The 27,084-nt window shown below is 37.5% G+C and overlaps 1 protein-coding gene across 1 annotated transcript in view; it reads left to right on the top strand.

Moving 5' to 3' along the window:
* Positions 1 to 27,084, top strand: part of GABRA4 (gamma-aminobutyric acid type A receptor subunit alpha4) — a 70,078-nt gene that overhangs the window by 4,795 nt on the left and 38,199 nt on the right. The window contains exons 3-8 of the mRNA XM_060655111.3: positions 12,785 to 12,852; positions 13,860 to 14,080; positions 14,255 to 14,337; positions 16,883 to 17,026; positions 17,800 to 17,952; positions 24,240 to 24,499. Coding sequence (XP_060511094.1) covers positions 12,785 to 12,852; positions 13,860 to 14,080; positions 14,255 to 14,337; positions 16,883 to 17,026; positions 17,800 to 17,952; positions 24,240 to 24,499 — 929 coding nt within the window. The remainder of the gene's footprint in view (positions 1 to 12,784; positions 12,853 to 13,859; positions 14,081 to 14,254; positions 14,338 to 16,882; positions 17,027 to 17,799; positions 17,953 to 24,239; positions 24,500 to 27,084) is intronic.

Genomic DNA, 27,084 nt, shown 5'->3' with positions numbered 1-27,084 from the left:
GACAAATCAGTCTGCCGTCATCCTGAAGTAGCTTGCACCTGCTTAGAAGTGGCTCACAAGTGAAGCTCTCCACAAAGAAGCTAGAAAATCAGTCCCCTGTGCTCTTAGCCACTTTCCACACTGTTACATGTGGTCTTAAAATGCATAGCTAACCACCAGGAGATCGTTTAGGAAGTCAGCCCTTACCCACTTCCATTTTACTGCCGGATTATGCTACCTTTGTGCATTTCAATCTTTTGAGGCACATGGTCTGGAATAATAAATGCTTCAACTAGAGACAGTTGCCTTAGATCCTCTTGCACAAACTCCCTGAAATGGGAACTGACCATTAGGTCAGTTTTGCAAGGTTGCTCACCAACATAGTAGAACTCCACATTAGTGGAGTCCTCTATAGTTTGGAATCATTTTGTTTAAGTTTGTTTATTTATTTATTTTGAGAAAGAGAGAGAGAGAGGGAGAGACAGAGAGAGAGAGAGAGAGAGGGAGAGATAATCCCAAGCAGGCTCCTCACTGTCAGCGCGGAGCCGGATGTGGGGCTCAGACTCACGTGAGATCATGACCCCAGTGAAAATCAAGGGTCCCACGCTTAACCAGCTGAGCCTCCTGGGTGCCCCAAAACCTTTTTGCATATAATGCTTAATAAGATTAGCAGAGATAAGCAGGGTGGGCATCCTCCCTATGTTAGAGGGGAGGCTGAGAAAAGTTCTAATGAATTGCTCAAGAACCCTAAAACTACTCATAGACAAGGCCACTAATACACCAGGCAGCTGGTCTATTGCGACATCCACTTCTAAGGCTTTTTAAAAACATCCTCTGTTTACCAAGAGTGGAATTTTCATTAACATACCTTCTTGTTTCTAATTAGGTTATTAAAATAAGCAAAACTACATTTCCCTCAAAGGAGTGAAATGAGAACTTTTATTCTAAAGCTTTAATAACATTTTAAAATGGGAAAGCAAATATGGAGAAGTATATATACTTTGGTATATTCGGAACATCTTTACTATAGAAATAAAAATATTCTTGCAATGTTTTCACAAGATGCATATCCTAACCTGAAAATTAAATTAATACACTAACCTTGTGCTAGCTTTATTGAGTCTACAGAGAATATATTTTTGAAAGTATATAGACGAAAGAACACTTAAAATCCACAGGGTGACAGAAAAATAAAGCTTTATTCTCTTTTGATTTGTCACACCCACTTACGCATTCATTTGTTGAACCAATACCTATTGAGACCACTATGTATCAGGAACAATGTGAGCTTGTAAAGATGTAATTCTGAATCAGACACAGGCCCTCATGAGCTATATGGCTAAGCAGTGTAGTAGAGAGATAAAACTACAGAGAAACAACTAAATAATTAAAGATCTCCCCATGGGACAATCCAATAGCATGCTAAGATAGAGAATAAATTGGATAAGGGGTCTATTTCAGCACAGTGGTCAAGAAAGTCTCTTAAGCTGAGACCTAAGGGTGACAGATATGGAAAAGGTAAGCAATAGTTGTTCTCAGATAGAACAAAAAGGCAAGGTTAAGGATCCTAAGGTGGATAAGAATTTAGTGTGATATAGGCAATGAAGGGAGTCCGGGAAAGGGAGTTCCATGAAGGTAGTAAGAAAGCAAGAGGAAGATTCTCACAGTTCTAGCTTGTGATGGTAAACAAAGACCAGATCATGCAAGACCTTTAGTAAAAGAGTTTAGATCTTTCTTTTAGTGAACCCGGAAGCCATTGGAGTTTTTTAGGTGGAGAGAATGAATGACTTGGTGTGACTTTGTATCATGATTCCTCTGACTGCTGCTTAATAAAAGGAAGGATATAGAGGTTGGGCAATACTGGAAGCAAAGAGACCAATGAAGAAGGTTTGTGTGTGTGTGTGTGTGTGTGTGTGTGTGTGTGTGTGGTGGTGGATGGGAGGTTCTCTGAAGTTAGTGGTGGGTTGTAGTAAATGTAGATGTAGTAAAATGGAGTTAAGTGGAAAAAATTAAGATACATTTTGGAAATATAATTGAACTATTAATTGGTGCTGGATTTCATAGGGGTGGTAAAGGAAAGGGAGGAATCAAAAAATGACCCCTGGATTTTTATTTTGAGAAAATGGGCAGAGGATGGTGTTATTTAAATTAGGGAGGTGGGGAGGAAGAAGAGAGATGGGCGTGAAATCAAGAAATCATGTGTGGATACATTGAGTTTAGGATACATATATGGAGTCCTAGCGGTTGTACTTGTTTGGATATCAGACAAGAGTTTTGTTTAGAGATATGCAAGAGTCACCAGCATATAACACTGTAAGAATAGATGCTAAAGAAGAGTATGAAGGCACAAAGAGCCCTGAACCAAGCCTCCAAGAGCATTAACGGTTGAGGAAAGGCAGAAAACAGAATTGCCAGAGAAGGATGTAAAAGAGGAGACTGTGATATGTAGGTGGGCACTAGGAGAGTGTGAATTTCTAGAAGTCAAGAGAATGGAATGTCTTAGGAAGGAGGGATGAGAAAAACCTTTTTCAAAACCTTCCAAGACGTAAGTAAGATAAGTCTGGCCACGTGGAGATATTTCATTTGGTTCACTTTTCATTAACTACTTACTAATCATATAATATGTGCCAGGCATGATTCTAGGATGGCACTGGAATGCATTAGTGAACAAAAGAGATGCAGTTCCCTACCTTCATGAGCTGACACTTTAGTGAAAGGGACAGAAAATGAACAACAGAAATAAATAAAATATAGAGTGTCAGAAGTCGATAACTGCTATGGAGTAATATAAAGCAGGGAGGAGTTGCAGTTTTAACAAAGTTGGTAAGAAAGACTTCGTTGAGAAGGTGATTTTTAAAGTTTATTTATTTTGTGAGAGAGGGAGGGAGAGAGAGAGAGAGAGAGAGAATGAGTAGGAGAGGGCCAGAGAGAGAGCGAGAGAATCCCAAGCAGGCCCTGTGCTGTCAGTGTAGAATCCCACATGGGGCTTGAACCTAGGAGCCATGAGATCATGACCTGAGCCAAAACCAAGAGTCAGGCACTTAACCGACTAAGCCACCCAGGTGCCTGAGAAGGTGGTATTTGAACAGTGATCCTAAGTATAGGTAAAAGCATAAGCCACATTTGGGTTGAAGGAACTCTATGTGCCAAAGTGCTAAGCATGGAAATCAGTGTCGCTGCAGTAAAGTTCAGCAGGACTGAAGAGTAAGAAGGGGTTAGTGTGATACAAAGATGAGGTTGTGTAAAGCTTTGCAAGCTGGTAAGGACTTTGCTTTTACTGTGATTTATATCAAAAGTGATTAGAGAGATTTCAACAGGGGCAAAACCTGAACTGCCTAATTTTCAAAAGCCCACCTTGGTTTTTGTATTGACAACAGGCACTCAGGGTCAAGGGCAAAGGCAGAGAGGTTTTCACAATTAACTAGGCGAGAGATGATGGATATTTTGACCAAGTTGGTGGCAGTGAAGCTTGTAAAGTTGGAAGAAATGATGGGTTTCTGGCTATGTTTCAAAGGTCTAGTCCACTGACGACAGCTAGGATGTGGGATGTGAGGAAAAGGGAGGGGTCAAATCTGACTCCAAAGTTTTTGACTTGAACGCCTGGAGAAACAGACTTGCCGACACTGCGGCAGAAGCAGATTCGGGGTGTGGATGAACAATTTGTATGTGGATATGTTAAATTTGAGATGACGATTGGACATTAAGTGGAGGTAAGTCTGAAAAGCAGGGACGATTGGTATGTCACTATATATGGTATTTAAAGCCATAAGACTAAAGGGATCATCAAGAGATTAAGGATGATAGAGAAGAGGTACAAATATAGGACTCTGAAGTCTCCAGTGTTAAGAGGTGGGAGAGAAGAGGAATCTCTGTCTCAGGAAGACCAAGTGGGGAGTGGCCTTTGGGTAGGAGGAAAATCTCAGAGTATGCATACTGGATGTTAAATTTAAAATATATAAATATAAATAGATAGATATAGATATTTGTTTAGAATAGGAGGTGGGGGTGCATGGGTGGCTCAGTGGGTTAAGCCTCGGACTCTTGGTGTCATTCAGGCCATTATCTCAGAGTTCATAAGTTCCAGCCATCTTTGCTGATGGTGTGGAGTCTGCTTGGGATTCTGTATCTCACCCTTTCACTGCCCCTCCCCACTCTCTCTTCTCTCAAAATAAATAAACTTAAAAGAAAAAGAGGACTCCCTCTCTCCCCCCCCCCTCAAAAATGAACATTTAAAAATTAAAAAAAAAAGGGGGGGGCCCCTGGGTGGCTCAGTCAGTTAGACGACTGACTTCAGCTCAGGTCATGATCTCAGCATTCGTGGGTTCGAGCCCTGCCTCAGGTTCTTTGCTGACAGCTCAGAGCCAGGAAACTGCTTAGGATTCTGTGTCTCCCTCTCTCTCTCTGCCCCTCCCCCACTCACGCTCTGTCTCTCTCTCTCCCCAAAATAAATAAACATTAAAAATTAAAAAAAAAAAAAGGAGGTGGGATTGATCATTTACTTCTTAATGCTCCTGACAGATTAAGAAAGATAAGAACATAAAATTGATCACTACATTCAGCAATATCTGCATGGTCAGTGATTTTGACAGGGGCAGTTTTGGTGCTGTGATGGGTGTGGAGGTCTGATTGGGAGACATTGAAAGAATGGGAGGAGTCTTTGGACATTTGTATTAAATTATTGTACGGGGCAGCAGAGAAATGGGTGGTAAATGGAAGGAGAAGTACGATCAAGAGAGCCTTTCTATTTTCACTTATTTTTAATATTTCTAATGTTTATTTTTTTGAGAAAGAGAGAGAGAGAGAGACAGAGTGCAAGCAGGGGAGGGTAGAGAGAGAGGGAGACACCGAATCCGAAGCAGGCTCCAGGCTCTGAGCTTCAGCACAGAGCCTGATGCCGGGCTTGAACTCACAAGCTGTGAGATCATGACCTGAGCCTGTTTAAAAGTGGGAGAGATTAAATTATTTTTTTAAATCTGTGGGAATTGTGTCAGAGATACGAATGATATTGACAAAAGGGATTTTCGTGGATCCTGGGCATGAAAACCAGGTTACGAGAGATGGTAGAGTGAATAGAAAAGGAAGAATGAGAGGCAATAATGGATTTTTTTTTCCCCAGAAGCTCACGATGTGAAAAGCAAGAGAAAGAGGGAAGGTTGCCTTCTTTTCAGATGAGAAATATCAGAATACATCTGTAGGGGATCACCTAGTAGGGGGTACGTTAATATTACAATGGAGGGAAAGAATAACTGAGAGAGAAAGACAAGGGACTATAGAACCCAGAACACGAATGTACTTTGTTCTTCTCTCAGTTTAGCAAAAAAGATGTACTGCTGCTCTCTATCGTATATTTGCATTTTCTTTCGGGCAGGGCAAGGATATGCAACATGCCTTTGGTGTTTCCCAAAGTAGGCCCTGTAAACTCTAGATAGAGCCTATTTGCAACTTTATGGATATTTATTTAGATAATATTTCCCTGGGTTGTTAGTTTCCTTTTAGGTGAAAAATACATCAACCTGCATGATATTACTGCCTAGGCCTTTTTATTGTATTTATTTTTAAAAGCCTCTTGTGCACGGAATTGGATTCTGGATTAAAAATACTTGGTTCACCAATAACACCCATTATCGGTCCACACATAACCTTCTTTTTAACTACCCATCCATCTATGGACTCATTCACTGCGATAGAGTAGACACCAGTTCAATCATTAAACTGTACAACTTTGATAACTTCCATCCTGCTATGTAGTCTCCTTCATCTTTTCTCCCTGTCTGCCCCATCGGAAGCAACCACCGCTCCAAGTCCTTTTTAAATTATTTCATAGGTTTTCTTTGAATCTCATTTTGGCTCAATTTTTAAAATTTTAAATTAGGAAATGTATTGGCTTGGAACATGTTGTATATGAGCTTTTGGTGTTTTTCCCCCCCCCCACTTAATTGTGTATGCTAAGGTTCATTCTTGCTGATGCATATTGCTATAGATCATTCATTTGACTGCTGTGTGATATTCCCACTTCATAGGAACTAGTTTATTCATCTTCTCTGTTGGCAGTAGGCATTTTGCTTGTTTCCAAGATTGTGTTGCTGTGAATATTCTGGCCCAAATTTCCTGCTGTAAATGTGCAAAAGTTTCTTTTGCATATACATCCAGGAATGGATTTTTCTGGATCTTAGTGTAAGTGGGAGTTCAACTTGATGAGATAATGCCAAACTGTTTTCTGTGGTAGTTTTACAAATTAAAACTCTCATTTACAATGAATATGAGATTCAGGATCCACAAACCCTTCAACCATACTTGAAATGGTTTTTGATTATGAAATAATTAGAATTTTCTGATTTCTAATGTGGTTGGATGTCTTCTCAAACCTTTAATGCCTACAAGAATTTTCCTTCTGTGAATTGCATTTTCATCTTTGGCCCTGATTTCATTGTTTTTTTAAATGCTTTTCTTATTTATTTAATTACTTTAATTATTTAAAAAGGTGACCTGGATTGATAGAAGGATCATAGGACATAGGAAGCACTAATCTTTAATGTCATTTAAGTAAAACTCTATACCATTCTGTTTTCTCTGTGACATCAATGGATACCTTTTCTTTGTTTACCGGGCAGGAAGGCTAGCATTTCTGTATTTTTTGATGACAAACTAAATTATAGATTTCTTTAAATATATCACTCAAGATTCCTTGTTGTTATTGTACCTCCTAAATACGTTAAATCTCTTGAGTTTTGGAAATACATCAGCAGCGTTTTGTAAGATGTAGCTTGATGCATGAATTTAAGTGGCTGGAAAACCATAAATATGTCCTCAAATGCATAGCTGGGGACAAAATGTGAACAGGATTAACCATTTCCATAATCAGCCAGACACATTAGGTCTTTTTCCTGGTGTGACAGCAAATTGGACACTGTTATTGGGCAAGAAATTAAATCGTTATATCCTTTGACCAGGTCTGTACAGCCGAAGTAAAGTTAATAGTGGAAAATTATCTCATATATTATTAATTGTCTTCCTACTTTGCACCCAAGTTAGAGTCATTAATAAGATGGGAATATTCCTTTGGATTTGATCTTAGAAGTCTTGGTTCTTTCTTTCAAAGACTATTGCAGATCACTTTGTTTGCCTTACAAAATGCCAATACATTTTGTAGATTAAAAATCACTTCCCTATTACCAAAGAAGTCAGATTTTTTAAATAAAATATGTCTTTGATGTTACACAAATGCATGTAACATTATGAGAAGTCCTTCCAAGCTCAAAATTATCTGGTTTCTATGTAATTATGCTCTTAGTAAGGTTGATTTGAACATCCTAAACAGTAGTGTTAGAGGAAGCGTCTCTAAGAATTGCTCTTAATTACATAGCGACCATTATTCATAGAAAACTGATTTATTGGAAACCTATTACGTTTAAGGCCGGAGATTAGTTCTGGGAAAGGATACAAATATAAATAAGACACAGTTTCAGCTTTAATCAGGAAATATTTTTAGCTTAACTGGTGTAACACATGAATCCAAGTAATTTTTCTTTTTGGGAAGTTTTTGAATCACTAGTGCGGTGATACTAAGAACACGGACACATAGTTATTGACCACCTAGTATGTGCAATGTGCTATGCTAGTTGGGAACTTCAAGGAGCCTTAAGATTTCATTTTACTGTTAAGGGGAGAAAGAAAGAATCAAACAAGCTATAATAAGAGCAAAGACATAGAAAGAGCTGCAAGAACACAGTTCAGAACTTAAGCATAAACAAAATTTAGGTGTAACATAAACAAAATTTAGGAAATTTAGGTATGGCATGTTATGTTGTAGATAGAAAATTATATAAGCAATTAATTATTATTTCTTATTTAATGATATCATTAGCATACTAAAGCCAGAACATATTTTGGAGATCACTACAAGGGGGTTATAATTCTGGCTCTGGCTTATTATATTTAAATTCTGTGAGCTCAGTTTCCAGATCCATAAAATCCTCACGATAATATCACCCTGGGAGGGTATTGTGAAAATTAAATGAAATAGTATATGGAAAGAGGCTAGTATCCTGCCTGGCATGTAGTAGGCCTTCAATAAATAGAATATTATATCTCTGTTTATTGCTCTTTGGAAAAAAACCCATTCCCGGTGAGTTAGTTTCACACCAGCATGCCCACTGATCTGTCCACACTCCATCCCCACTGCCATATTCCCAGTATAGGCCACCATTATTTCTTGGCTAGGCTAATACAGCAGCCTCTTATAAGAGCCCTTCTTCTACACTTGCCTCCCTATAATTTATTGTCCGTACAACTGCCAGAGTGATTTTATAAAAAACATAATTCAGGTCACATAATTTCCTTACTTCAAACTCTTGATGGCCTCCCAATGATTAAGGGATAAAAATCAAACTTCCTCACAGCCTAAGGCAGAGCTGTACTGAATATCAGAGGGAGAAAACGTTGGGAAAGAACAGGGAAAAATTGTTTCTTTTGCATTTCTGTATTCTTTTGTTTGGGCTGCCATAACAAAATACTACAGACAGCGTGGCTTAAACGGCAGCAAGTTCAAGATGTCAGCAGAGGGTTGGTTTCTTCTAAGTCCACTCTCCTTTGCTTGTGGATGGCTATCTTCTCTGTCTTCATTCACATGGTCTTTCTTCTGTGTGGTTCTGTGTCCTAATCTCCTCTTCTTAGAAGGACACCAGTCACATTGGATTAGAACCCATCTTAATGACCTCATTTTAACCTAATTCCCTTTTTTAAAGACCCTAACTCCAAATACAGGTACATTCTGAGGTACTGGGGGTTAGGACTTCAACATATGAATTTGGAAAGAGCATAATTCAGCCCATAACAACCTCTCTATGTGTTGCCCATCTGTCACTGGGATCTCTAATAGTTCTTTTCCATGTAGTTTTAACAACTGTCACCATAATGTGTAGTATAAATATGTTGCTTAAAAGATGCCACTTTAGAATATCAGCTCAGGAGCGGATCTCTGTCCCCTGACTCTGGTTTTCCTTCTGTTTATGTGGCTTTCATTTCTTATCATTTTCTTCCTTACCTGCTTGGCCCCAGCCCCACAGGCCTCTTTCCTGGTCCCCGAGCACACTAAGGCCTCTCCCGCCTCTAGGCTTTCTTCCCTGAAGTTCTTTATGCCTGTGATGCAATTCTCTAGGTTCCTCCAATGCCTCATGCTTACCCTCCAGGTCTCAGTTTAAAAGTTACTGCTTTGAAGAAGGGCTACAACATCTAGGCTTTCCCAGTCTCTAACTCAATTACCAGTCTGTTTTATATCTCTTATGAATGACAAGATCCTCCCATGTAATTTATTTCTTGATTACTTATACTCAGACTTCTCTAATAGCACGTTAACTCCCTGAGGCAGGAAGCTCTTAAGTCTTGTTTCCCACTGAAGCACCAGGGCCTAGTATGGAACCTGGCACACAGCAGGTGCTCACTCAATAGATGTTTATTGAATGAGTGTCCAAATGAAATCTCTTTACCAATCATATCTTCAGAATCTAGCTTTGTCTGAAAGACCTATGTGATCATATAAAGCAAATACTGAATAATGCCACAAACTAACTCAACAATACTAGGATTGTAATTCTGAAGGCAAACATTTTTCAAGAATCAGTAAGAAAGAATTATGTAAGAATTTGAAAATAGCCATTATTTGGGTGCCTGGGTGGCTCAGTCAGTTAGGCACATCCAACTTCAGCTCTTGTCATGATCTTGCGGTTCATGGGTTTGAGCTCCACTTCAGGCTCTGTGCTGCCAGCTCAGAGCCTGGATCCTGCTTCAGATTCTGTGTCTCCTTCTCTCTCTGCCCCTTTCCCATTCACACACTCCTTCTCTTTCTCTCAAAAATAAAATAAACATTAAAAAATATTAAAAAAAAGAAAATACCCATTATTATCATGGAATCATTATAACTATAAGAATTAGTATAACCCCATGCACCTTAAAATAAATTTGTAAGTAAAAATTACGTTGGCCTAATTCCTCTCCTACGCTTCCCTCACTCCCATAGAACACTTACGGTCTTAATATTTTATAGGACATATTTTGGTAAATACTATTCTAGAAATCAGATGAGCATTGTCTGTAAACTAGAACAACGTGAACAGCATCACCTAGGAACCTGTTAGAGATGCAAATTACCAGGCTCCACTTTAGGTCAATCAGCAAGTGTAGGGTGGAGCCCAGCATTCTGTGCTCTAACAAACCTTCGAGGTGATTCTGATTCAGTTCCAATTTGAAAACCACTGCCCTAAATTGATCTTTGAAGTAACTTTTAATTTCTCAAGAATCTTGTCAAACAACAGTTCAGTTGTCAGGACATATGCAACCTTAATTGTTCTAAGTAACTTACCTCCTTTGCTCTGACATGCAGCGACTTAATGCTTTTGATACTTCAGCAGTTCTTAAGAAGCTAGCAGAATAACTTGTCCCACTCTTGGACCACTTTGAGTTAAAAGCTCTGTTTTCTAAAATTCAACACACATTATCAGCTTCTTGGATTGCCTATCTATTCCTGGAACATTTTGGCTTAATGAGCTTATTGCTACCATGTTTTTGTTGTTGTTTATAATTGCTCATTCAAATGAAAATTCAGTTAACTTCTCACACTTATTTTCTCTGCTTTCCAAAGGTGTTATTATTTTTTTTAATGCAAACTCATTGGGGCGCCTGGGTGGCTCAGTCGGTTGAGCGTCTGACTCTTGATTTTGGCTCAGGTCATGATCCCAGGGCCATGGGATTGAGCCCTGTGTCAGGCTCAGCGTGAGCATGGAGCCTGCTTAGGATTCTCTCTTTCCTTCTCTCCCTAGCTCATGCTCTCTGTCTCTAAAATAAAAGTTAAAATAACCTATTTATAAATGAAAAAACCTCTGATAGATCAATCGGATCTGTACCTTTTCTTTCACTATACTTACAAAGGATATATTTTTCTCTTTTAAAAAATATATTTATTTATTCTTTGGCGCAGGTCACGATCTCACAGTTTGTGGGTTCAAACCCTGCGTCAGGCTCTGAGATGACAGCTTTGAGCCTGGAGCCTGCTTTGGATTCTGTGTCTCCCTCTCTCTTTGCCCCTTCTAACTTGTGCTCTGTCTCTCTGTCTCTCTGTCTCTCTCTCTCAAAAATAAATAAACATTAAAAAATTTTTAATTAATTAATTTATTTTGAGGGAGGCAAAGAGAGTGTGAGTGGGGGAGGAGGGGCAGAGAGAGAGGGAGAATCTCAAGGAGGCTCTGCACTGTTATCATAGAGCTGGATGTGGGGCCCAAACTCACGAAACTGTGAGATCATGACCTGAGCCAAAATCAAGAGTCAGAAGCTCAACCAACTGAGCCATTCAGATACCCCTATTTGTCTTAAGATAGTTATTCAAGAAAGAATTTCTAATTCTTCTTCAAACCATTTTTTTTCCTGTGGCTCAGTCTTCATCCTATACAGGGAGAAATATTCTGATTCATTTTTATGAGGATAACTTTAGACCTAGGGCATTAAGCTATACTAACTGTTATTTGTCTTTCTCTTTTTCTTTTCTTTTCTTTTCTTTTCTTTTTTTTTTTTTTTTTTTTTTTTTTTGGCATAAATCCAATTGTCCAACCAGTATCCAAAGGAAATAGTGCCTCTTGATAGCAATGTTATTCTTTCCAGTATGGAGTATCTAGCTTCTGGCCATACAATGGTATAAACCATCATTTAAGGAAATGATGTTCAAGAGGGCAACAATTTTTTATTTTTATTAGGAATAAAAAGGTATATATATCATAATGACTATCATTATTGAGAGTATTATGTTCTAGAGACTGGGGCAAGTCATTTACATTTATTATTTTACTTAATACTCATTAAAACCTTAACCTATTAGGATTCATGACTTGACTAAGATCGTATATTTAAAAAGAGCCAAATTTAAATTCCACAATTCCTGATTTTAAGCACCATGCTAAACCCAGATTGTAGCAATTTTCCTTTGTCTGAAATCTGTGTCAGCCCCATTATCATGATGCTCCCGCCTTTCCCTTCTGCCAAACACACCCATGTATTTGTTTCTGAACCAATCCTATTTACACCTAGGAAAGAATCTCAGTAGTGGCGTTTATCAGAAGCCAAGAGAAACTACTACTTAATAAGTACTCTTATGAGAGAGTCACTGTGTTCAGGGTCTTATGTGAGCAATTTCACTTGATCCCTATCGGTAGTCTTGCTTGATATGTGTGATTGCTGCTTTTGAGAGGTTCAGTAGCCTGCCCTTGATCAAACAGCTAGTAGGTGGCAAGAGGTGAATAGGTCTGGCTTGTAGGAGAGTTTGTCTTTAATCTCAGTTACCGGTGGATGGTGTGCCTACTGTTAAAGGTACCATGAATCATTTTTGTGCTCTTATTTAAGTAGAATCCTCAGCTTTCCAAAGACGACCATTATGGTTTTTCTCCTCCTCACTCTTGTGGCTAAGTTCCCTCTTTTTAACAGTTCGCTTCTTTACTAAGGGCCAATCAGATGATGGACTGTGAAAAATTACAAAGGCTAAGAGTTTTTGTTCCCTGCACTGCCTTTCACAGTAGTGCCCGGTAGGTGATGTATTTCTTTAAGAAACAATGTTATCCTAAGTAATTTTTTTTTTGCCTGTAAATAAACACTGCTTTCTGGTTCTATTATTCTTTTGTCTACATTTTTTTTTTGTAGAGGTGCATTATCTCACTAAATATTTAAGATGCCAGTAAAAACATGATATATCCGTATTTGCTCTATTCTCCTTGCCTGTAATATTGGTGTTTTTTTTTTTCACTCCTATTTACTTCATACCTACTAGGTCCTGTTACAGAAGTAAAAACTGACATATATGTCACCAGCTTTGGACCTGTTTCTGATGTGGAAATGGTAGGTATTTAGGCAACTTCATGTACTTTTTGCCTTTTGAAGAAAACATGCGGAAGAGAGGGCAAATAATATTTATCTTGTTGTTAATCGCACACAGCTAGAAAGTCAAAGAGCCTCCTAATTAGACTTAAAGGTTTATAAGGATAAGACATTGAATTTACATTTCAGCTCTAATATTTGAGTATTTTTTGGTTTGGAGTTATTCTCAACAAAGAAAAAAAAAACTTACTATTACTTGTGTCAGTGGCACAACCTTTTATGTAGTGATTTTTTTTTCCTTAGAAAATTATTGAAGTGGAGAAAATTGAAGAGTGTAATTAGTTTTTGTATAAAACTATATTGTAGTCCTAACTGCATTTAGTACTCCATGTTGGCCCAACTGCTCACGACTTGCCCCCCCCCGCCCCATGCCTTCTCTTCCTGCCTCTCTCTCATACTTACAGAGGTTAGAACACCAAACACTGGTCATGATGAATTCATCTATTCAGTTGTGCCCTCTAATATTAAATATATGTAGTTTAAAGGTTAAAGGACCTACTTTACCTTTTTTCCTTGGCCTTAGGCTCCTCGGCTAATTTTAATAAATTTTGTGAGTATAAAATTGCTTTTTACATATTTTACTTGTCTTAGAGATGCCTACGATTTTATGATTAATAATACAATGATATTTGTTACACTTTCACTAATTTTGCTACCTGGTCTAAAGCACAACTGTAATTACTTTGTGCTGGTAGTTTTATTAAATTATAGTAATTAGTCTTGAATGATTCATGTGTATGGTAATTTATTTACCTGATGAAGTAGAAGATTAAGGTATCAAGATGGACACAACATGCTTTAATTGCTGAGAATCATTTAGCTCCATTGATGTAAGAACATTTCTGCTCCTATTAATTTAGTTTTTATTTGGGTAGTTTTTTTTTTTATGAGTGGGATAGAGGCTAGAATTTAATGCATATTTATGTGTAGTCATCTGTGATTTGAATGTCACAAACTAATTTCCCTAGGAATACACAATGGATGTGTTCTTCAGACAGACATGGATTGACAAAAGACTAAAATATGATGGCCCCATTGAAATTTTGAGATTGAACAATATGATGGTAACAAAAGTGTGGACACCTGATACTTTCTTCAGGAATGGAAAGAAATCTGTTTCACATAATATGACAGCTCCAAACAAGCTTTTTAGAATTATGAGAAATGGCACTATTTTATACACAATGAGGTAGTCATTTTTTTCTTTTTCCTTCTTTCCTTTTTATGCTTTCTTCCATTCTTTCTTCCTTCTCTCTCTCCCTTCTTCTGTCCTTCCTTCCTTCTTTTCATCCTTCTCGTTTTAGGTGTCTAAAAAATCATTTTTAAAGTGAGAGTTAATTTTAATCGCATTTTTCCATCATAGACTCACCATAAGTGCGGAGTGTCCCATGAGATTGGTGGATTTCCCCATGGATGGTCATGCATGCCCTTTGAAATTTGGAAGTTGTAAGTTACAATAAAAGTATTGTTAGAATTTATTAATATCTAACGCAAGCTGATATTTATATATGTGCACAATTTCCCATAATCCATAAATCATTGTTCATGACAATAACTGTCCAAGATTTGACTTTTAGGAGACTCTATTTTACCTAATATATTTAAATAAAGAAGTAAAAACAGCCCCTTTTCCAAAAACCAAAAATCAATTTGGACAGATAGCCTGGGTAAACTGACTCATAAATAATAGGTTGGTGGTCAGTGGTGAAATTAAGGACTTCTGAACTCCATGTGTTGGTGGTGTAACAAAGAAAGTACAAAGGATTTTTAGGGGGGGAGAGGGAGTAATTTAAGATCATCTGTTACAAGCAGAATTCTTTATGGCAGATTTGAAAAAAGGTCAGAGAGGTTTCAGGTCTTCTTGAAATGACCAGGTTAAAATAATATCAGCAACACTGTTAGAACCCAAGTGGCTGAAGCATGATGAAAGCATCATAAGAGATATGGTCTGATATGTAGACAGATCCAGATCATGTAGCATCTTATAGACCACATTAAGGATTAGATTCTATTGTAAATGCTACAGAAAGACTTTGGAAGGTTTTACTAGGGGATTTGGCGTTCTTTAACATTTTACAATTTCATTTCAGCTTTTCTATGGAGAATGGATTGTAGGGAGACTAGAGTAGAAGCAGAGAAGAGTGGGAGGCTATTGCTTTAGTACCATCAAAGATGGCAGTGGCTTAGACAAGGACGGTACTAGAGGAGAAGCTATGAAGTAGATGATTTGCAAATGTTTTGTGGAGGTGAAGGCAAGAAGGTGAAATGAATGGGTAGTAAAGAATATGGAATCCCTTCCCCCAAGCTCCCTTTACCTGAGATGGTGGAAAAATGAGATTGCTTCTTCTAATGTGTGCCTCAAATATTTGATTCACTCAGAATCTACCAAAAACAGGTGCTGGCTTTTATTATTGCTTTGGATTCTTAGTGCACTGATTGTGAAACTGTTGCCTGCTCTTACCATTGTGCGTAACTTAATGAGAACTGGCATTCACCATTCTTTGACAACCCCTAGTAATCACAGTGTTTGGTGAGCTAGGTTAAAGCTAGAGAGTCATTTACTCGCTGACCAGTGACTTAATGAGAGAAAATTAAAAAGATACATAGACAGAAAGGGCGATCTCACTGGGGCATAATTAAAATCCATTTGTACTGTAATAATTTAAATTCCCCTACAGATTGTTCTTATCTATGGGAAGTTCTTTCCCGCCCACCCACCTCTGCTGCCCATGGAGAAGCACTCTTCTGAGTGACTTGAACATAGTTGGCACCAGTCAGGGTTTGTACTAGATAAAGAAATCACTCCTTGGAAGTTGGTTTGTTGGGTTGGGAATTAGAAAGAGACATTTTTTTATCGCTTTCACCCATTTTGCCCACGCCCCCACTTCCTACCTCAAGTATTGAATCATTAAGAGAAAGGTTATTCTACCAAGTTAGGATAGCCAAGAGAAGAATACCTGATTTAAAATATCATGGGCAGGAACATAGCATTCAGGGTCTTTTAAATGTATGATGAAGCATGAATACACTTTAGGAGAGAAATGTTGACACATGACTCTATACTGCTAAATGACAACACAAGCCTCCTAGTTTGTTTTGAGAAGCTGTTTGTAAAAATAATCTCCCTAGGTATCAACTCTTGTAGAATTAAACTTTCACTGAGGACCTACTGTGCTGTAGTCACTTTAGGAAGGTTTGTGGAGGGAACGGATTCATCTTGGTTCTTTTGAACTTATTTGTGTGTGAGCCAAGCTATCTGTTGTGGGTAGACTGGTCAGCAAGCAGCTGGTTTCCATTTGAGTTGAACACCAAATAATAGGAAATGGGCTTAAATTGCCTCTGGGAGGGATTTGTTGAAGATGGAAAGGAAAATGTCCTGATTGTAAGAGTTTAAAGGTAGTGGAACTGGTTGTGTAATTATATTCCCTGGAGAGCTCCACAAACAGCAGAGCCAGTTGTCACTGCCGAATTGTTCCCAGAAGGCACGGGGACTGCCCAGAGGCAGTGTGGAATAGGTGACCCCTGGAGAGCTCTCCCAACAGTAGGGTTTGTTTTTGTTTTTGTTGTTGTATTATTATAGGCGGCATCTGGTACATTTCTAATTGGCAGAGTTGCCATAGGATGGAAGGAGTCAGTGTTGGTCAAGCCCTGGAAGTGAGTGAGAATGGAAAGAAGTACTTTTTGGGGGGAGGGGTATTATTTCCGCTTTTCAACTGCTTCTCCTATTAGTATGGAAACACATCCAAGTGCCTCTCCTCCAATGTTAATCTCTCCTCCAATTCTCGACATAAGAGCAAGAAACATGCTGAGTTGCAAGACTGTTTATTTAATCTCTACAGTTTTCTAAGTCTTAAACGTGTTTTAATAAATCATGATTATTGTTTACTTTTATTCCATCTTTCTTGAACATGTGTAATATTCTTAAATGTTGACCATCAGTGCTGATGGGAAAGGACCACTGACTTTAATCACATTCTGGGCTCTCATTCAGATGCATATCCGAAGAGTGAGATGATTTATACATGGACAAAAGGTCCTGAGAAATCAGTGGAAGTTCCAAAGGAGTCTTCCAGCTTAGTCCAATATGACTTGATTGGGCAAACTGTGTCAAGTGAAACTATCAAGTCCATTACGGGTGAGATGTTTAATAATTAAAATCAATATGCTACTTGGCATTCATTCTCGAGCCTGCAAGTGGGACTGAAAACAGATTCTGGGATTTGAGTCTTCTGAATCCTGGGCTTCAGAGTCTGAGAATAAGTCTACCGCTTCCTAAGTAACTTTCTTAATTGTTGCTTTCAGATGTAATATTAAAAGTACTTATCAACAGCCATTAGAAATCTTACAGTTTGTTTACCTTATTAGCTTGTCTAAATGCCCATAAAATATACCTGAACTCAGGGATGTCAACTATGGTTCTATGTTATATGTTTCTCTTTGTATTTATATATATATATATATATATATATATATATATATATATATATAACATTTAGAAATATAGCTGTTTCTGAAAACTAAGGCAGTATTTTCAAACGTGTGTGTGTTTCCATTTTTTTTCCTACTGACTTTCCATAAAAGTTCGGTCTAAATTCTGCTCTTAGAAAATGCTGAAATTGAATGGTAATTGCTTTTGCAGTACTGGACCTTCAAAATAGACAGCGCTGCAAGAATTTTTTAAAAGTTATAGCTTAATGTATTAAATGGCTTCATCACCGTATAGAACAATAATTGTGTTCAGGGTCATTTTCCCCATAGTTAGGAACTATATATTTCTCAGTTTGCTTGCTATGCACAACAGATAATTCTTTGTCTAAAATGCTCTTTTTCGGCTGAAATATGATTATGAAGTTATTGACTAATTGCCTGCATAACCAATAATCCATTTTCCTCATGTTTTATTTCTAGGTGAATATATTGTTATGACAGTTTACTTCCACCTCAGACGGAAGATGGGTTACTTTATGATTCAGACATATATTCCGTGTATTATGACAGTCATTCTTTCTCAAGTTTCATTCTGGATAAACAAGGAATCCGTTCCAGCTAGGACTGTGTTTGGTAATTGAGATTCATTTTCTTGGGTATTTTTTGTCCACATTATATTTTGATCACGATTCATGGGAATAGCTCGTAGACATAATTTTTTTTTCTAAGAAAATATTAAACGGTAATATATCAAGCTGTATTCAGAAAAGAATCACATAAGCTTTCCATTTTTTCCCAGCCAAGACGAATAAGGCTTGAGGGGATATGGACAGTCTATCCCTTCCTTTGGGGCCCCATCAGATTTCTCTTATTAAGACCCGGCAGATGAAGACCAAGTGTGAAACTGGACATGATTTCACTTTTGGTGACATTCTTGGGCTCCTACCTTAATGTTGTGTAATTGAATTAAAATCATATCTAGGTGTTAAAATGAAATGCACTGGGAACTTACAATAAAACAAATAAAAGTCATGGCTGAATACATATGAAAGCCTTAGAAAAATTTGCCTTCTAATGAAGAGGAACAAAGTGCAAGTGGTTTAAATGCATTGAGTTGGATGGTATTATACGCCTAGTTTATTAGCTTATTGTTATATTCTAGTTAAATCTTTTTTTCTGAACACACCATATTTCCTTCTTTTCATTTTTATAGTGGCTTTCTATAGATCATATTCTAAGCTATATGAGGTCCAGAACACATCAGTTTTAAATTTTATAACTCTTCATAAGTCTTCTACATATCAGTCATGCTTTTAAATAATATAATTAGTTATAATGGTATTTATGTAACTTAACAAATTTCTCTATTCTTTTTCTATTGATTGTGAGTAGCACAAGCATTCAGTAGCAGGATAAGAAAGAAAATGTTCCCAGTTGCTCTGGACTGGAGGTATAGTCCTCACAAGAGATGTCAATCTCCCTTTGCTTTTTCTAGTTACTAGGATTAAGGCCACGGGAGAATATTCCTTATCATACAAGAGCTGAGGGGATGGATGCTGGTGAGAAGAAACTGGGGGAAGTAGGAGCTTCTCATCTCACTTCCCCATCCTTATAGAGAACTCATAAGGTGTCTTAGTGTCCTCAGTGCACGTGAATGTGAGGACATTTTCCATAGACACTGCACCCACCCTCCTTTAGTCTTAGGTTTACTCAAGAACCCTACTGGGGAAACCACTGCATAAGGTCAATCCTGGGGGCAGGGTATGACCCCAGGAGGGTAGTGAGCAGGTATCATGGCACTGCCTCCTTCATAGAGTTGCAAAGGTTCAGTTAAAGAATAAACCCATGTTGCAAGTGTTGAATAAATTTTACCTATTAAAAACGTATGTAAAAATGAAACAGAAAATAACAAATCTAAGCTTTGCACCATAACAGATTGGGGTTTGAAACTGGAATCTGGCACTTATTTTCTCCATCCATATACATATCCATGCTAATACATCTCTCTTTCATAGACTAGTGAGGATGTGGATTTATGTGCGGTCCTCATCACAGGGCATATGGTGCACTTAGTACATATTAGTTACTCTCTCTCATACTTCTCTGACAGGAGATTTATTTTGTTCTGACTTGATTTCCTTGATTTTTAGTTGCTTTTTCAAGAAAACATATATTGTTCTGTTGTGTAATTCCAGGCACTCTGCTAAGTCCTTTATGCTCATTATCTCATTTAGTGCCCATACTAATCTTGGGTGTTTCCATGTCATGTTGAGTCAACCTGACTGGGCAGGAAGTACCTGCTGAGGCTGAGCAACAGACCAAAGTTCTTTAACTTTCCCTGGCACCAATAATATCAATATTTCAGGAACTATTTCATTGATAATAAAAGTAAAATCACTTATTTTTGTCATCTTTTTTCTGTGGTCTTAAAGAACACCTAGAACAGAAAATACTGACCCATCACTTGTGCATCTGATGAAGGTATAATAGTATCTTAATACAGATTCTGCAGCCAAGGTTCTAACCACTAGGTCTGCCACTGATTTGCTGACAAACCATCAGTGAGTTGCTTCTGCTCTTTTCCTCATGTGTTACAACAGGATACATGGTTGCACCTACTTCACAGAGCTGCTATGAGGATTAAATAAATTAATTTGGATAAAGCACTTGAAGGAATGCCTATCACACAATGCATTTTATTTAAATGTTGGTTATTATAAGTCTACCCGGCCACCTACCTCATTTGAGACCACCACTTTATGTTTATTGTGATTGTTTGATAAGCTTTGGGTGCTTTTTGGGTTCAACACAAACTGGTAGCCACTGTCTCACTTGTCCCCAAATAATGGAAATCGCCAGTGGTGCGGAGAAGGATAACATTGATCACAGCTGTAGCCACCCAACATTTCCTACAGATTTCTTGATAACGCAGACACTGTAAGGAAATTAAGTAACATGTAGTAAGGATAAGATGTGCCATCTTGTGTAATCTTCACAATAGCTCAGCAAGGTAGGTGTTATTAATTTTTCATGGAGAAGCAAAATAACTCAAAGAAATCAAGAAACTTGTATAAAGTCACCTACTTATAAGTGATGGACCCAGGACAGTTTCTGTCTAACTTTGAGAACTCTGCCATTTCTACTCTGTCATTCTGTCTTCACAGGAAGTATGATGTGGGCACTTGTGGAGTATTCCAGAGCTACTGAGTGAGATTGTATGGATGTGTGCTGAAGATAATTTGTGGGTAGCTTTTTCCATTTGAACTGTGACATTTGCCTGTCTTGAGCTTGTGTGCCAAGATGTTGGTTTTGATTGACCAGGGAAATTATGCACAATAATGAAGTCTTGAAATGTCTAAGATGTGTCAGAATGGTAGTTATTAAATTGTTCATTGAGGCACTGAGATGGTATTTTCTTAAGGAAGTTAAGTTTAAAGTGTTTGGGGGATCATTGGCAATCTATTTCATATGAGATTCAAGTAAAAAATTCATTCTGGATTAATATTTTTTCCCCTAATTTTCATTTCCCTCTTCATTCAGGGAGAGAATTTGCTGGGTCAGAGATATCACTAGAAATCATGCAAAAACAGACTCCCCCTTCAAAAAAATTTATTAGTGTAACTATGAGAAGCAGAGTGTGCTACATTCTCTCCAAAGGCCTTCTATCTGCAAAGTTGCATGCCTTTAAGTCTTCTAATTATTCCAGTATAGTAAAATGTTAAACCAGAGTAAATGCCAGCTGGCATGTCTAAATCATTACTAGTTCATTTTCTTGGAGTGGCCAGCCAAAAATTTACTCTTGTGCACAGTCTTAGCCCACTCTTCCACGTCCTCTCCCAGCTCCCGGGCCAGCCAATATGGTACATATTCAGCATTATAAAAGCAGGTACTGGCATCAATACTTGAATGTGTCAAAAAAAATCCTGTGGTTGTTGAAGTGTTTTGAGGGTAGATGCCAGCAAAGCCATTTAGAGCAGATGCAATGTCTTCCTAGATGCAGAGGCAGCATGGCTTCTTCTCCAAAGGGTTGGCTTCTGTTTGCAATTCTTTTAGTATTTATTGAACCAAATGCTCTGTCTAAAAACAGCTGTAATAAGCACATTCCTGTCATGCTAGTGCTTTCTTTAAATTTGATCACCAGGCAGACAGAACTTTTTAATGTCTAAAGAAAAGGATGGCAACTTCAAACACTTAGCCAATTGTTTATGCAGGCTACCTTTCCTAACTTTGCCAATAGTCAGGAAAGATGAACCATAGTATCATATACCCTTCAAGGGCTATTCTACAAACTTTAAAACTAAATTGACTCAAATCAGTGAAAAGGGAATGGAAAGTGGCCACATATCCAGGATTTTTTGCATTTATGTCCCTAGCATAATTTAACATCTTCATGAAACTGGGGATTTACCCTCCTTAATGATCAGAAAGTAATTTTGGGGTTCATGGCTCAATAATTGCATTAATATCCTACTTACTTACATTAACAAAGGAATTTCTTTCTATGATAGCAGGAGAAGATGAAGACCATTACTTGAGGTCTGAGGGAGAAATTGTTCTAGTACAAGAAACAAATGTTCAAAGCAACATGGGAAATCCCAAATTGCTTATAGTTGGGTTCGACTTTTCCTTTTTTTGTTATCACATGCTGTGTGGAATTTTCTGAGTTCTGAGTAGTATTCTTATTTAGGCTGCACTGTTCATGTTTTATTCCCAAGTGTTTTCAGCATAGTTTTTAGTAGGGGAAGTAAGGAAGTTGTAGAACATTTTTGAATTCTTAATAGACCATTAAACTTAAATTTTTATGAATAAGAAGAAAAACTTTGATTTATTTTCAAACTACGTAGCTAAAATTTTTAAAATTAATTTACATTTCATGGGCAGCATAGGAAAGCTGCCATTTTTTCTGAGATTCAAAATGGAGGCCTAAAAGTTCTAAGGTCTCTTTCTGAAATGAAGTCCAATAAATTCCCAATACTCCATTTTCTAGCTATTTTCATATCTCCTTATTTCACCAAGCACACATTTTAAAATCTGTTTTAGACAAATAAAACTCTAAAAAAAAATCACCATTATTTTTTTTAAAAGGGAATACAACCAAATCCTCAAATTTCTTTCTCTGTTTATGGAATATTTTTAAAAGATCTATAGTTTATATACTGTAAGTAGCTGTAATTTTTTTATGTTCCAAAATTGACAATTAAGAGAGGGAGGACTAGAGAAAAAAATGGGTTGGTGAGGAGGTGAAAAAATGAGTTTTTATTTCTTATGCATTGGTCATGTATCCAGCACTATATGAGGTATGGTCTGTCCTGAAGAAATGTTAGACATTTATGCCCTCAAGGAGGCTACACTAAATCAAGTTGTGGAAACAGGCTTACATACATGGAATAATTAGGGAACAAGGAAGAATATAATTAAATGCTGAGTTGAGGAGACAATATAATTTCTCCCTAAGCTCAAATATTATCATTCCTTTACTGCATGGGGCTCACTTTTTCTTCAGTTTGACATGTATTATTTGGCTTTCAACTAAGGATTGACATGGATTGGAATATATAGTTTAGGTGTCTCCATCATCATCATCATTATCATCATCATCATCATCATCATCATCATCATCATCACTATCTTCCTCCTCCTCATCCCCCGACATCTGGGTGTGTCAATTCATGAGCTATCCTGAGCATTATATAGAATGAGTTTAAATGGATATAGTAAATTCTCACAGAAATTTTCAAGCTTGACTAGATAACATAGATTAAATATACAGATAGACAAAGATGCAGAAAGAATCAACTGTTAGTATCTTTAAATAATGCATTTCTCTATAGTTCTCGTGGCAAGTGGAATTTTTATACTGAGAATGGGGACTAACCTTTTTTTTAGGTTGAGGAGAAGGCTTCCCTGGAAATGATATGCTTTGGAAGCCTGTTGATGAAAGAGAAGTACTTCTATTCCTGTTGCAAAGATTTTCCTGCCTACCACGAACCGATGCATGGTAGATGTCCAATATTTAAAACAAAATTATTCTAGAAATCAATTTTTTCAGAAATCTACATGTACTGCCTTTTATAAATTAAGCTCTTTCACAACTAGATTATTATTATTTTATTATTATCTTAATTCAATAGGTAATATTCACTTAAGGATTATAAATATCTATAATTCATGCTTTTTCTGGTAATGATTCTCAATAGCAATGGGCCATACCTATCCCAGAAATTTTGATGGTCCAAATTACAATGCTATCAACTTCTCACTTCTGGTTGAGAATAAGCACTTCAATAAGTCACACATCCTGTTAGATGGATGTGTTGACTTTCTCAGGTATGTAGGCTCAGATACTAATACCAATCCAATATATGACAGGTGCCTTATATATTTGTAATCTTTATAGCAAACCCAATAGGTAAGTATCAAATGAAGCCCAGTGAGTTTTCCTTACTTAATCCAGGTGGCACTGAGCCAATGATTAATATAGAGGCAGGATTTTAATTATATCTGTGTCTTACTCAAAAACCTGTGCTGGAGCGCCTGGGTGGCTTAGTCGTTTAACCATCCGACTTTGGCTCAGGTCATGATCTCACCGTTCGTGAGTTCAAGCCCCACATAGGGCTCTGTGCTGACAGCTCAGAGCCTGGAGCCTGCTTCAGATTCTGTGTCTCCCTCTCTCTGCCCCTTCCCTGCCCACGCTCTGTCTCTCAAAAAATAAACAAACATTTAAAAAATTAACAAAAAAACCTGTGCTAATTTCACTGACCCACTAGGATTCAAATCTTCCACTAAAGATGGTTTGGTTTGAGATATTGAAAAATTTGTAACCCCTACCCCACCAAATCCCTAGGTTTGTTGGTTTGTTGGTTTGTTTTCATAGAAGTAATGGTAAAGTATTTTGTCTCTTTGCTCTTTTGCTTTTGAAGGAATAACCACAGTCCTCACCATGACCACACTGAGCATCAGTGCCCGGCATTCCTTGCCCAAAGTGTCCTATGCTACTGCCATGGATTGGTTTATAGCTGTCTGCTTTGCTTTCGTATTTTCCGCACTTATTGAGTTTGCTGCTGTCAATTATTTTACCAATATTCAAATGGAAAAAGCCAAAAGGAAGTCATCAAAAGCCCCCCAGGAGATCCCGGCTGCTCCAGTGCTGAGAGAAAAGCATCCTGAAACACCTCTACAGGTATTTGACTTAATCTCCTTCAGTTTAAGATTTCAACTTTCTGGGCAGATTTGCATTGCCAGGGGAAAAACTGAGAATTTGAAAATCCCAATAACAATTTGTGAGTTATTTAAAGTCTGGAAAAATATAAAAGGATAATTGTAAATTTCAACTTTAACACGGTGATTAATGGCCTAAAAATTAAACAGATTTGGACGAGCTAGATTTACGTGGAGCTAGTTGTTTGTAACTTGCTGCCAGAATTAAAAGATTTTTGACAGGCAAAATCTTAGGTATACTCTTAAGAGGAACCTATGGATATCTTTGAGTGGGTTGACAAAGCGTTTTGGTAGAGTTCATTGAACAAAATAAAGCAGCGGTTCTTAACATGATCCCACATTAGCACTATCCCGTGGGGCTGGATGGGGCCTGTGCCCTTGTATTAAACGAGAAAATGAGACCGATAAACAAAACACCCATAGTTGTAGTCGATGAACGCCAAAGACTGAGAATTCTTATCCTAAGGGAACAGACCTAAAAGGATGTAAAAACCTAAGAGCTACTGTAATTTACATTGAGCACATTAGTGATTCTGCAATAAAAAATTAAACCACAAGTAATGGTTTAAAACTCTTTTGCCCAAATCACAGTATATATAATGATCGACTTTATTGTGTGTAGATAATAACTTATTCCCTGTATTTGTTAAATCGTTCATTAATCCTTCATTTTCTAACTCCAACAAATACACATTCATTGCCAACCACGTGACAGACTCTGTTTTGGTCTGAGAATCAACAGTGTACGTAACCCCCCTCCTAAACAAATATCCCGCTCTATGGAGCTTACATTTAAGTATGTAGAATGAGGAGAGGGAGACAGATGGTTTAAAATCATCTGCATAAATAGGGGCACTTGGGTGGCTCAGTTGGTTAAGCATCAGACTTCCGCCTAGGTCACGATCTCTCACAGTTCTCTTGTGGTCCATGAGTTCAAGCCCTGCCTCCAGGCTCTGTGCTGACAGCTCAGAGCCTAGAGCCTGCTTCGGATTCTGCCTCCCTCTCTCCCTGACCTTCCCCCGCTCACTCTTTGTCCTTCTCTGTCTCTCAAAAATGAATAAATGTTAAAACTTTAAAAAACATGCGCATGTTAGATGCCGACAGTGCTGTGATAGTGCAGAAGCACCTAAGAGGAAGGAAGCGCGGCCGCATTGTGAGAGGGCTGGGGTGCCATTCAGAATACAAGTGGTCGGGGGAAGTCTTCTGCGGGAAGGTGCGTGGGGGGCGGGGGGTGGCGTGCAGGTGGTCGGGGAAGTCCTCCGCGGACACGGCGGTAGAACAAATCGGGTTCCATGCTCGCTCCAGCAGGGATTAACTGGTGAAGTGTCAACAACCTATAGCTCCTATGAGCTCCAGGCACTGGTTCTCTAAGAATAACATGTGAGCACGTAGGAAAATTATTGCCCTTTCCATTAAGTCCATTTGAATTGACTTAATTTACATTTTCCTCTAGAATAAACCATTTCGCAAGATTTTCAAAATCATTGGAATGGATTTTGTACACTGTTTTCAGTTAAAAAAAACCTGACTATCTGCCGTTTTAGCCCTTTCCCATTACCCATGGGTAGATTTATGCCCTCTCTGACTTTTATTGTGATTTTAGTTGTTTTGCTCTCTTGTAGGCCTTGGTAGAAAAATTCTATTTACTATTTCTTTCAAAAAAAAAAAGTAAAGTCTTGGATGTTTGTTTATGTATGTATGTATTCATTTATTTAACTGTTTCTGTGTTCTAATTGTTGATTCATGATTTATTTTATTTCCATCTTTTTGTAGGTTAATTGTGTTACTCTTTTCTAGTTTTTTGGTTAATTCTTAGTAATTTGTTTTCACTGTTTCTTCTTTAATAATAGTTTCCTTTATTGCAATGAGCTATATTGCATACACCCTTATCCATAGTTAATAACTTTTGATATATATTACCATAATTATTTGCAAAATATTCTACAATTACACGATTGTTTTTCTCTATGATATTTGGAAGATAAAATTTCCAAAGTGGAATTGGTTTATTTATTTAGCTCCACTGCCCATTTCTAGTTGTATCACATTGTGTTCAGAAATGTTACCTGTATAAATGTAAATGTTATCAGACTTCCATTGTGTTCTGTATTATGTTAAAAACTTATAAATGTTTGATGGCAATTTGAAAGAAGTTGATTTTTAGTTATTAAATCAATTTTACTTAAAACATTATTATTTCATTTGTCTAACAAATCACCTCTTGTCTTCTTGATTTTTCAAATACCAAGAAAGACACAAAAAATTATCCCACTAATATGAGCCTGTGTCAATTTTTTTTTTTTGCATTTTAACTTTTTTTGTTTTATACACTTTGATACCCTGATATTCAACATGTAAAGATTCATATCTGCTCTATTTTCGTATCCGTATATATATTTAATTGTAAAGTAACCTTTTTTTGGTCCCATGTAATACCTTTTCCCTTGAATTCTATTTGGTCTGATTTTTATATTTTTTGAATTCTTTCTTAATGTTAGCTTTTGTTATATATCTTTCTCACTAAATTTCTTAGTGTTTATTTTTTCA

This window comes from Panthera onca, chromosome B1, assembly GCF_046562875.1.
Source record: "Panthera onca isolate mPanOnc1 chromosome B1, mPanOnc1 haplotype 2, whole genome shotgun sequence".
Taxonomy (NCBI): domain Eukaryota; kingdom Metazoa; phylum Chordata; class Mammalia; order Carnivora; family Felidae; genus Panthera; species Panthera onca.
The sequence above is the reverse complement of the archived record's forward strand: the minus strand, read 5'-3'. Positions and strand labels throughout refer to the sequence as shown.